The following is a 12639-nucleotide window of genomic DNA, read 5'->3' as shown; positions in this document are numbered from 1 at the left end:
GAACACACTGGGATTCCAAATTTAGCCAAGGTTCTTCAAATACAAAGGACAGCAAAAAATATTTTCAGGTATATATAGACTCAGAAAAATGCCTGTATACCTTTCCTGGAATCATGACTTATGGTAGTATTTCAGCTGCTTGAGAGATAATTGAAGAGAAACTCTGAAGTAGAGAAGTAGTTTAAAAAGGACTGGTAGGTACACTGAATGTAGCTTGGTGGTAGAGCACTTGCTTATAATATGCAAGGCTCTGGGTTCAGTCCCCAGCCCTGCAAAAAAAACAGACAAATCCCCCCAAACCAGTTTCCCCTAACAGGACTCTTCTGATTCTCTCAAAACTCAAATTAACTTTACAGAAAACTTAGAACTACGTATGGAAGGGATGTCTGAAGCCAGGATTCAGGCCATGTCCTGATGTGCAAGGGCAGCATCTGTGTGGCAGGGTCTGGCAGTACAGTTGCACAGGTTCTGTGGTCCTGTTCAGAGGAGCAGGGCTCTAGTCATCTTTGGAATCAAGGCACCTACTGCTTTTCCCTCTGCAGTTTGGGGAGAAACCATACTTGTAGTGTTTTTTTAACCTCAAAAGAGAGAAAGGTTGACTACTAGAGTGTGGAAAAATACTTGGAAAATTAAATTTTACAGATAAATGCTTATAATGGAAAACTTTCAATATGTTCATAATTAAGAAAATGGAGGGAACACAGGGAGCCACAGCAGAGTGACCCGAAGGGGTTGGCTCCTGCACTGACTTTCCTCTGCTGTGAGGGTGGCAGACTGCCCTCTGCCTGTCTTGGCTGTGTGTTCTGTGAACGAGGTCCTCTTCTTGGTTGCTCTTTGTGTGGCTGGGCACCAGAGCTTTCCAATGGCCTGAGTATGGGGGAAGGCAGGGTACTTTGCCTTTCGGGTGTCTTTTTTGCCTGACAATAATTTCATAGCCCTCCATGCCTTATTCTGGTATGTCAGCAGAAATTCCATGTTTCTGGTCGCCCTGTAGCCCCCTTGCTTAGTGCTTCATTTCTAATGCAGATGCAAGTGGCCCCTACTTTTTCTTTTGGAATAGGGTCTCCCCCCATGTTGCCTAGGCTGCTTTGAACTGGGCTCAAGCGGTTCTCCCTCCTCCTGGGTAGCTGAGACTATAGGCACCAGCCACCTTTCCCAGTTTGACATTTTCTTTTAGTTTGGCCTTTTTGGTGAGAGTCAGGTGAACCTTGTTTGGGAAGCCTCCTTTTTCTCCTATAAAAGTTCTCTCCAACAAGAGAGACATGCTCGAACGTTCCTTTTATCATAATTAAAATTGTAGAAGCTTTTCTGTACACTTTGCCTTTCCCTAATTGTCTGATTTGCATGTATTCATTATTCTAGGTTGGCGACAGAGATGATTCCAATCTTTATATAAACGTGAAGCTGAAGGCTGCTGAGGAGGTAAAGCCTAGAGAAATGGTGCTGTCACCCTCCCCCACCTCCATCCCAGGTCCTGCCAGTTACCCTTTGCCCTTCCCATAGGACTTTTAGTGCCACCAGCAAACATTAGAGTATTTATTTTGCAAGTCAGAAATGGGTGACAGTGTGGCAGCCTCTGGTTTGCCCTTGAATGCTTTCTCATCCATGATTTTCTTACTTCCCAAAGAGCAGGAATAATGGATATGATGTGTGGTGACAGTGAACAAGTAAATAATGAGCGGTTGGAATGAGGGACTAAGTCTTCAGAACATGAGGGCGAAATCATGACTAACAACCTGGTTTATTTTAGTCATATCCTTAAAAGAAGCAGGCCCATATCTTAATTTCTCTTGGCATTTACCTGTTTTCAATGTTCATTTTTACAGATTGGGATCAAAGCCATTCACATTAAATTACCAAGAACAGCTACAGAATCTGAGGTGAGCCTTAGGGACTGATTGTGAAGAGGCAGCTAGAGTGCTTTCTTCTCTGGCTTTTGTTAGTAGAATTTTAAGGACTGAGATACATAAGATCCCCAGGTAGATCTCTCTTTATAGACTTCACCTCCAGAAAATCCTCGGAAATACCCACAGAGGAAATAGTGCATCCTATGGTATGAATATTTGGTACTCAAAGCTGATTGCAGTTCCATGCTCTAGATCACCTATCCTGTCCATTAAAACTGATCCTTGACCTGTAATTACCTTCCGTTTAAAAACCAAATATGTATTTTTTTGTTTGTTGGTTGGTTTATTTCTAAAGCTGGGGATTGAAACGGTGGTCTTGTGCATGCTAGGCAAGTGTCCTACCCCTGAGCTACATCCCCAGTCCCATATTCTATTTATTGATGTTCGAGAATGGGCAAAAAAATTAGTGGTGATTAAAGTCAGAACTGTGGGCTGGGTGGTGGCGCATGCCTGTAGTCGAAATCTCTCCAGAGGCTAAGGCAAGAGGAGCGCTTGTACCTACAAGTTTGAGACCAGCCTGGGCAGCATAGTGAAACCCTGTCTCAAGAGAGAAAAGGGAAAAGAAAAAAACTGTCGTCTAGGGATGTGGCTCACTGTTTGAGCACTTGTCTAAAATATGTAAGGCCGTACATTTAATCCTCAGCACTGCAAAAATATAAAAAAGTAAAAAATAAATAAATGGAATCAGAACTGTAGTTGCCTACTTGTAGGGGGATAACTATAAAGGGTAGGAAGGAAAAAGAACTTTCTGGGGAAATGTTCTGTGCCTGCACTGTCCAATATGGTATCCTCTAACCCTAGGAAGCTGTTTTAAGTTGAATTAAAAAGAAATAATATGAAAAATTCAATTCTTCAGTTGCACTAGCTACATTTCAAGTATTCAGTAGATGTCATTGTGTTATAAGATACAAATTACAGAACATTCCTGTCATCACTGAAAGGATTATTGCACATTGCTGCTCTATATCTTTGTTGTTGTTGTTGTTCCCAAATCTTTATTATTATTATTATTATTACTTTTGATAATTTTGAGACAGGTCTCACTAAGCTGCTTAGAACCTCACTAAAATTGCTAAAGCTAGCCTTGAAGTTGCGATCTTCCTGCTTCAGCCTCCCAAGTCACCAGGATTATAAATGTGTACCAGAACTCTCATGCTAGATGAATAAATTTTAATCCTCATCTTCTTCCTCTTCTTCATTTAGTCAGAATGGGAATAATGCAAATTATAACTGCTTTGTTAGCAACTGCGTGTAACCAGTTGCCAATATTCTTCAAATGTTTTTTGGTAAAATACTTCAACTACCTTTCAGAACAGGTTACCTTGTTATGGTGGTCTTGCCTTTTCTCCTTTCGAGGGTTGCAACCCATCCACTGAGATTCCCAGCTTTTTCATTTTTTATTTTCTCTTGGAGAGACTGCTTGAAACTGGCAGCTTCTGTGATTCCATCTTCTCTAGGATGGGCTTAATTAAGGGTAAACCTCAAAATCTACTTCCTTTTTTGCCCCACTTTGCCACAAGTTTTTAATATGCACCATGGGAGCAGCAGAAGCAGAAAGGGCTTCTCTGTATCTGGATTTTTATGGTTATAACATAGGCCTTGCTGTTGCAGTAGTGAGTTGTTAAAGCTCTTACTTTTTTGTGTGTATGTGTGTGCTGGGAATTGAACCCAGGGATGCTTTGCCACTGAGCTGTGTCCCTAGCCCTTTGTATTTTATTTTGTGAAAAGCCCAGGCTGGCTTCAAACTTGATATCCTTCTTTATTATCCTCCTGAGTCACTGGGATTACAGGCATGTGCCACTGTACCCAGCTTTTTTGTTAAGATTTCTTAGCAAACACCTGGGGAATTGTGTTAGTCAGCTTTTCTGCTGCTGTGGTAAAATGAGCTAATCAATCTATAAGGAGGAAAGATTTATTTTTGGCTCACAGTTCTCAGATTTCAGTCCATGGTCACTTGGCTCCATTGCTTTGGGCCTGCAGTGGCACAGTATATCATGGCAGGGGGTATAGAGAGAAGGCCTGCTAAACCCTTGGGGGCTGCAAAGAGAGAGAGGAAGAGGCCAGCATTCTCATATCCTCATCAAGGGCATGTCTCCATTGACCCAATTTGTTCCGTATGTCCCACCTCTTTCCTTTAGTGCCACAGACTGTGAACAAAGCCTTCAACACATGGGCATTTGGGGACATTTCAGCTCTAAACTATAGCAGGTATATTTTATGTTAAAGTAGAATTTCTCTCAGCATTCAAGGGCTAGTTACATTCTGAGAAGACTATAATTAAATTCTTTGGGAAAATGGGGCCACTTGATTTTTCCCTTGAAACATGTTTCTCCCAGCTTTTGACTTCTATGTACATGTACTAATGTATGTGTGATCTTACTTTTAGGTGTTAAAGAGCATCACGTCCTTGAATGAAGACTCTACTGTACATGGCTTCATAGTACAGCTACCCTTAGATTCAGAGAATCCCATTAATACTGAGGCAGTTATCAATGCTATTGCACCTGAAAAGGATGTAGATGGGTGAGTGTGGCTTGGCTTCCTACACTGCATTGGATGGTTCCATTTACAATATGTCTCTGTTTGGGGAAAACGTCATATTTGTTTCTGAAGAATAGACACCTAATGATTTTTGTTTCCCCCTCATTTTTATCACTTTGTTGTTTAGATTGACTAGCATCAACGCTGGAAAACTTGCTAGAGGTGATCTCAAAGACTGTTTCATCCCTTGTACACCTAAAGGATGCTTGGAACTCATCAAAGAGACAGGTAAAAACAAAACAAATAACAAGATGGTGATGTCTCTGAGTGCCTGTGTTGACATGTGGAGTGCAGAGGAGGGCACACACTGTGGGCATAAGTGATGGATTTGATTGGCAGCAGGTCTGTTTACTAGGGGGTTTTTACCTAAAGTCACAATTTCCTGAAAACTCTGTGAAGTAGGTGCTATTATCATTCAGTAGCTAAGAAAATAGGCTCAGGGAGATGGAGTATTTTGCCTAAGAGACAACAGAACCATGATTTGAACTCAGAGTTATTTGAGTTGAAAGCAATTTATTTTTGTGAAAAAAATATCCTGTATGGTGATAAGAATTCAGAGAGTATGAAAGGGTACAAAGTGAAAAGTCCCCATCCCTGAAACTGGCACAGATAGTGGTTTCAAGACTAGACAGATGGCTGGAAATGGATATCTTGAACAGTTGGCCATATTTCCTTATTACGTAGCTAGTACCTTGGTATTTTTAATTTCATTATGAATACATTTAGCAGAGGTTATTTTTTGCAAGGAAATGGGTCCTGTTTAAAAAAAAGTAGGCCAGAAGTTTCATATGGAAAGTTTGGCCAGCATAAATGAAAATTCTGTATGGTTGACAAGAAAAGATCAAGCCATAAGCCTTGGGACAGCTATTACAGTTCCGTCCTACAACTAAATTTATATTTTTCAGCATACTGAGCAAATGCTTATTACAATGTGATAAAAGCAAATCCCATGAACTATATAGCAGCTATCAGCTTTCTACTTCCTCTTAGTGATAATGAAGCTACCATTTGCCCTAAGTCAGCTTCAAGTCTTTTGCTGAATCCTAAAGAGCATAGTGAGGTATCTTTTATATGTGTGTATGTCTGCGTGTATTTAGCTAGCCAGCTCTTTTGGGGATTGAATCCAGGGCTTCATACATACTAGGCAAGTGTTCTACCACGGAGCTATATCCCCAACCCTGACCAAGATAAACCTTTTAAACATATTAGACTTAGAAGTCTATTTTTGAATATTCATGATGTTAATACTATATAAGATCTGATCTTTTTCTGATAAAATTGATTTTATAAATGAAGCATAATTTAAACTCAAAACTGCCTCAAGCAATGATCCACAGTCTTCAGCCTTGACTGGATCCTATGGCTTAGACAGAGTCCTCAAAACATTCTCTTTGCTTTAGTGTATGTGGGCAGCTCATTATCAGGTTCCTTGTCCATCCTTGGGCATAATAGTAATGGGATTTTGCCAGGGGATGAAATAGGGCCACTGGTCTACTACTGGGTACTCACCCTAGTCATCTCTGTTGAGCACAGTAGGAGTCAGTCCTGAAATGGATGTTAGTATATTTCCAGAAGAATGGACGCTTAGTAAGCAAAAAGAAAGCTTTCTACTATAGTTAAAATTTCCCCTTTATCGCTTCCCTGCAAATGACTCTGTGGTTCAGGTTGTAAGTCAAATGAGAAACTTTGACAAGGAACTGCATGAATAAACTTAAAGCTGGAAAGAATCACCAAAACTAATCTAATTTCCTTCACTTCTCTTTACCCCATTCCATACACCCAAGTAGTTATAACCATTTTTCCCAAGTAATTTAATCTGATAACTTCTTCCATATGGTTGTTTAGCTGTATCTCAGGGTTTCTTTTTGAGTGTAGGATTTCTTCCCACTCCCCTATGACTCAGTAAATGGATCTTGGCCTAAGATGCTCTCCAAAACCATAACAAGGACAGTATACAAGTTCCTAATCTGGATGTGAAACCCTAGAGCTAAGAATCTCATTGCCAGAGAAGGAGTGTTTTTAGGAAGGTTTCTGTTCGATGCTAAGAACCTGCTTTCGTGCACTTGTTCTGTTTTTCCACTCAGGTGGCAGGCGAAGAAGGGCAGCTGCTTTGTTCCAACTCTGACGCATGCTGGCTTTTCTTTCAGGGGTGCAGATTGCTGGAAGGCATGCGGTGGTGGTCGGGCGTAGTAAAATAGTTGGTGCCCCAATGCATGACTTGCTTCTGTGGAACAATGCCACAGTGACCACCTGTCACTCCAAGACTGCCAATCTGGACAAGGAGGTAGGAGGTCTGGGATAGAGTAGGAGGTGTTCAGTGTGTGTGTGCATGCATGTGTGTACTTCACCCTCACTGTCTTGTTTAACCTCATAATGTTGTTAATATGTTTCTTTTCTCATTTTACAAGATAAGGAACAAATTCAAATTACAAACTTGCCCAAGTTTATACATTAAGATTTTGTTCTGACTGTATATTTTGAGAGTAATTTGCCTCCTGGCAAAAACAGAGGTTAGCAGTGTAGGCACTGGGATTGGCCTCTGGTATCCAGATCCTGTGTGTACTGCAGAAGAAGAAGTGTTCCAGAGAAAGTCGTGATCAGCGGACACCCATGGCAGCTTCTTCTTTTTGGGGGGAGGTACCAGGGATTGAACTCAGGGGCTCTTGATCACTGAGCTATATCTGCAGCCCTATTTTGTATTTTATTTAGAGACAGGGTCTTACTGAGTTACTAGCACCTCACTTTTGCTAAGGCTGGCTTTGAACTCATGATCCTCCTGCCTCAACCTCCCGAGCCTCTAGGATTACAGGCTGTGTGCCAGCCCACCCAGCCATGGCAGCTGATTCTTGATCCTCATATCAGATTCCTGAGTCCAAAAATGTTTGCATGGCCAGGCCTGGTGGCTGGCGCATGACTGTAATCTCAGCTACTTGAGAGGCTGAGGCAGGAGCATTGCAAATTCAAGGGCAGCTTGGGCAACTTAGCAAGATATGGGGAGAGAGCAGGAGAGAGGCCTAACATCTTCTCTTTTAATCTTCCTAAAGCAGTGCTCTGTGGAAGGTTCTGTAGGAGATAATGCAGTTTTCAGGCATTATATTATGCAGGGTTGTTGTCCTGAGTCTGTGGCTCCGAGTCCAGGCTCCCCTTCACCCTAAAGGTTCTCATTGCTTTCCCCCATTTTGTTCAATGCAAGGGGAGCTCTAGGCATATGTAGAAATGCATAGCATGTGAAAGGCCATCAGAAACAGGCATGTGGCTTCCATTGGAAGCATTACTCTGATATCCTGAAATAGCTGATGATAATAAAAAATTAGTATAGGGGCTGGGGATGTGGCTCATATGGTAGCGCACTCGCCTGGCATGTGTGTGGCCTGGGTTCGATCCTCAGCACCACATACAAATAAAGATGTTGTGTCTGCCGAAAACTTAAAAAAAAAAAAAAATTAGTATAAAGCTCAAAGGTGTCCTTTCCACTTCTAGATTTTTTTAAAAAAGTTTTTTAGTTGTAGATGGACACAACTTTATTTATTTATTTGTTTGTTTGTTTCATGGTACTGGGGATTGAACCCAGGGCCTTGTGCATGCGAGGCAAGCATTCTACCAACTGAGCTATATTCCCAGCCCCCACTTTTAGATTTTTTAGTGTGTGTCATTACTCAGTTTCTGAAAACTGAATCCCTTCCCTTAGGTAAATAAAGGTGACATTCTGGTAGTCGCAACTGGTCAGCCTGAAATGGTGAAAGGAGAGTGGATCAAACCTGGGGCAGTTGTCATTGACTGTGGAATCAACTATGTCCCAGGTAAGTATTGCTGGGGAGGAAAAGGTGGTTTCTGGTAAAGGCCCAGAAGGACAGGAAACCTGAGAGAGAACCTTTAGCCTTATTTTATGTTTGAAGTTCTGAGGTTTAGAGAGTCTGACTTGCCTGAGGGTGCACGTGATTAATAGGTGAGATAGTTGCCTCTTGTGGGCAGGCCCACCTGGTGTGAGAACCTGGAACTTTCACTGCTGTATTGTAGTGACTTAATCCTCGTTGACTTAATCCAGGGAGAGGGTGGCAGAGGGGCTGGGAGGGCGCTGCTGTTTGTCTTCATGTAGAGATCAGTTTGTTTTAACAAAGGTGATGGGTGGGTTTAAAATGTAGCGCAGTTAGTCCACTCTTACCCACAGTTTTGTTTTCCATGATTTCAGTTACCCATGTTCAACCTCATTCTGAAAATATTACATGGAAAGTTCCAGAATTAAGCAATTCATGAGTTTTACATTGTGTGCTGTTCTGAGTAATTTGGTGAGCCTCTTGTGCTGTCCCTTTTCATCCCACCTGGGATATGAGTCATCTCTTCCTTCTCCGTGTCCACATTGAATATACTACCTGCCTGTTAGTCACTTCGTAGCCATCTCAATTGTTAGATGAACTGTCATGGAGTAGAGTTGACGTTCAGCTCACCCTTACTTCACTTAATCACAACCACAAAATGCAAGAAGAGTGATGCTGGCGATTTGGGTATGCCAAAGAGAAGCTGTAGAGTGCTTCCTTTAAGTGAAGAGGTTAAAGTATAATCAGGTATTTTGAAAGAAAGTAAAACCACATTCACATAAGTTTTATTATAGTGTAATGTTGTAACTATTCTATTCCATTGTTGTTGTTAATCTCATGCTGTGTTTAATTTATAAATTAAGCTTTATCATAGATTTGGATATTTAAGAAAAAAATAGTATGTATAGGATTTGGTACTGTCCGTGGTTTCAGGCGAAAACTGGAGGTGGGGTTTTGAAACTATCCCTCACAGGTAAGGTGGATCTATTGTATAATTGTTGCAAAGTGCTGTGAGTGTCCAGAAGAGAGACACATTCTACCAAAAGTTCTCTGGAAGGGCTTTACAAAGTTGTTTGGGCTGAGGGTGTAGCTCAGTGGTAGAGAACTTGCCTAGCACATGTGGGGCCTTGGGTACCATCCTTGGCACTGCCAAATGAAAAAAAAAAAAAAACAAAAAACAAATGTTCAACCTGGATTTTTTTTCTCAGAGGAGAGAAATTCAGCTTTTTAGTCATGTCCAAAACTCTATGTGGCTGGGCATGGTGGCCCAGTGACTTGGGAGGCTGAGGCAGGAGGTTCATAGGTTCAAAGCTAGCTTAACAACTTAGGGAGACCCTGTCTCAAAAAATAAAAAAAAAGGGCTGGGGATGTGGTTCAGTGGTTAAGCGCCCCTGGGTTCAATCTCTGGTACAAACAAAGCAAAACAAAACAAAAGCTGTATGTGGCCTCCTTATCCCCAGGTTATTCCTTATTATTTTGGCTAGTGATATCGTCATCCTTCCTTTTTACATATCTGAAACCTTTTCATTTCCCTTCCAATCATTCTCTTTGTTGGATTCATTTTTAAATGTTAGGTACCATTTTCCTCTCTCCCCTGTTTTCAGTGTCATCCCAAGAGTTGCCCTTTCAGCTGGGTAGCTGCTGTCATTTCTTGTTGGTCTGCCTATCTGCAGCTAATTCCCACGCAGATCCACCTGCTGACCAGGACCCTTATGCCTTTTGTCTTCCCTTGTCTCTTGCCAGACTCCTCACGTGAGTTTCAGTGACCTCTATAGTCCTTTTTCTTCTTTGCACTTAGTAAATACCTGGCGTAAGCTGTTGGAAGTGGACCACTTTGCCTTCCCTACTCGTTCCTTGTTTGTCCTTTGCAATTTCTGTGCTGCATCCTTAATGGAGTAGGCTGTTCAAACATAAAATTTTCAAAGAGCAATACAGTAATACCTGTATTGTTGCATACCTCATAGATTCAAGAAAGTAGCGATCTTGGGGCTAGGGTTGTGGCTCAGTGATAGAGTGCTTGCCTCACATGTGTGAAGCACTGGGTTCAATTCTCAGCACCACATATAAATAAATGAATAAAATAAAGGTCCATCAACACTAAAAAATATTAAAAAAGAAAATAGCAATCTCTAATTGAGTGCTTCCTTCTTTGCAGCAAGGGCTATGCCAGGGCTTGGACTACACAACCAAATAGGGCTTGGCTATGGCTGGCTGGCTTTCTTTCTTTCTCAGGGAATCAAAACCAGGGCCTTATACTTTTCTGCCACTGAGCCACATATTCAGTCTTGAACTTCACTTTATTTGGGGGGCGGGGGTGTTGGGGATGGAACCCAGGGCCTTGTGCATCCCAGGCAAGTGGAGTTCTACTACTCTACCACTGGAGCTACTTTGATCTTTTAGTTTTACTTGCAATCCTCCTGCCTCAGCCTCCTGAGTCACTCAGACCTCACTTCGAATTGCATAGTTCCTCTCTGTTTGTGATGTCTGTTCCTCCTTCCAGACTTTGTCCTATTTCCCCTTAGCCAGGAGTGGTCTCACCTTCTTTTGAAAATCCTTCCTTCCCTCCCCTCCCCTCCCCCGAAACTTGGTATTTCTTTTATTGTCTGTCTCATGTTTAGTGTCCTGTAAGCTCCCTGCTAGGCTCCTCCCAGTCATCATCTCTGGGGAGTCTTCTCCGGCTTCCTGCCTTCTGACAGCTGGCACTCATATCTGTTGAATTGTTCAGGGAGTTATAGCAAGAATAATCTTTTTTTTCCCCTCCCTTCCCATCTCAAGTTTGAAATGTAGACACTGAGCTGCCAGGAGCATTAGTCACTGTCAAGTCCTCACTGTTTTTAACCTCCCTCCCACTCTCCCTACCTCGATTTTAAGACAGTAGCTCATAAATGATCACTCATTTTCTGGTAGTGTAATTATCTCATGGGTGATAAAGAAATTGCTCTCCTACAACTCCTCAATTTGAACACTTGCAGCATGACATTCAAGCTCACTGTCTTTCAGTCCTTGCATCTTCTGTATCCTAGTCCTGCTGTGGGCATTTTTTGGATTAGATGTGAGAGATGGAGAAGAACAACCTGGGTGGGGATCTGGAATCTGGAAGATAGGACTGAAATGTTTGTTTACACATGAAACTTATCATCCTGTTCACATTGATTCTTTGTGTATATGGTAACACATGAATAAAGTTAAAGCAATATCATCCTTTCTGTTCAGTGTTTTTGGTGATCCTGTGCATATAGGCAAATATATCCATAAGCCTGGATGTTATTGTGCCCCAGGGATGGTAGAATCATTGCATTACAGACCAGTGGGTGGGCTGCAGGACCTAAAAACCATTCTTTGCAAATATTCATTTTAGAAGCAATATATTCTACAATTAGGTCACTTCTTGGTTCATATTTTATTTAAATTGTTTGTATGGGGCCTGGGGGTATAACTCAGTAAAGCCTTGGTTCTCTGAGCCTTGGGTCAGTTCCCAGCACCAAAAAAATACCATTAAATCATTTGCATGACCTAGTCAAGGTTAACAGGGATAAATTACTTGACAAATTAAGAATGAATTAAGGTGAATTTATGTTTTTCAAAAAAGAATTTTTTTCTTTTATAGTTCTGGGATCGAGTCTAGGTCCTTGCACATGCAAACAAGGAATTTATTTATTTATTTATTAAGATTTACGTGCAGAGCAAGAAGTATTGGCCAGGGCAGTGTGTGAAAAGTTCTTCTTCCTTAACATACTACTAAAGATAATTTGAGAAGACCTAGATTAATAGTGTTTTATTTGAAAGGCATAGAAGAAGAGGTAATAGATTTCCCACCCTACCCTGATTCAGTCTCAGCTCATTCCGTATAATGTTTCCTGTACTGACAAATATTTATTTTTTAGTTGTAGTTGGACACAAATACCTTTATTTTATTGATTTATATGTGGTGCTGAGGATCGAACCCAGAGCCCCACACGTGTCAGGCAAGTGCTCTACTGCTGAGCCACAACCCCAGCCCCTCAGTTGAATTTTGTATATGCAACTTTCCAATGAAAGAGAAATTCTAGGGCCAGGGTTGATAATCCCAATGTTTATCTGCTACTGAAGCTGTATACTTAGGCTCAGAAGTGGTCACTTTTTCCCCTGAGCACATTGTTCAAAACTAAAATACAAAAACTAAGATGACTAATAAATAGAAATGAAAGGAGCATTTTAGGCTATTATCAGTGTTAGATTGTTGAAACCTATAACTGCATTTCCTTGGCATTTTGAAATGATTTCAGGGGTTATGAGGGGAAATGTTCTACCATAGTTTGCTGCTTCATAATCTTCTAGAAACCAGAAACTACTCCAAGGAGTTGTTCACCAGCTTCCTCTAGTACATATCTAGGTTG

The 12639-nt window shown here is 41.4% G+C and overlaps 1 protein-coding gene across 2 annotated transcripts in view; it reads left to right on the top strand.

Annotated features, from left to right (window-relative positions):
* The window catches only part of Mthfd1 (methylenetetrahydrofolate dehydrogenase, cyclohydrolase and formyltetrahydrofolate synthetase 1), a 67692-nt gene that overhangs the window by 23826 nt on the left and 31227 nt on the right, over positions 1-12639 (top strand). The window contains exons 3-8 of one of the 2 annotated variants that reach the window (XM_046461232.2): positions 1363-1422; positions 1827-1880; positions 4294-4430; positions 4576-4676; positions 6596-6732; positions 8137-8248. In XM_046461232.2, coding sequence (XP_046317188.1) covers positions 1363-1422; positions 1827-1880; positions 4294-4430; positions 4576-4676; positions 6596-6732; positions 8137-8248 — 601 coding nt within the window. The remainder of the gene's footprint in view (positions 1-1362; positions 1423-1826; positions 1881-4293; positions 4431-4575; positions 4677-6595; positions 6733-8136; positions 8249-12639) is intronic. The other variant, XM_046461233.2, reaches the window with a different exon arrangement.

This window comes from Marmota monax, unplaced genomic scaffold (assembly GCF_021218885.2).
Source record: "Marmota monax isolate L192 unplaced genomic scaffold, Marmota_monax_Labrador192_F-V1.1 WCK01_AAM20220418_F8-fsc00001, whole genome shotgun sequence".
Lineage (NCBI taxonomy): Eukaryota > Metazoa > Chordata > Mammalia > Rodentia > Sciuridae > Marmota > Marmota monax.
This window is presented reverse-complemented; position numbering and strand designations above follow the sequence as displayed.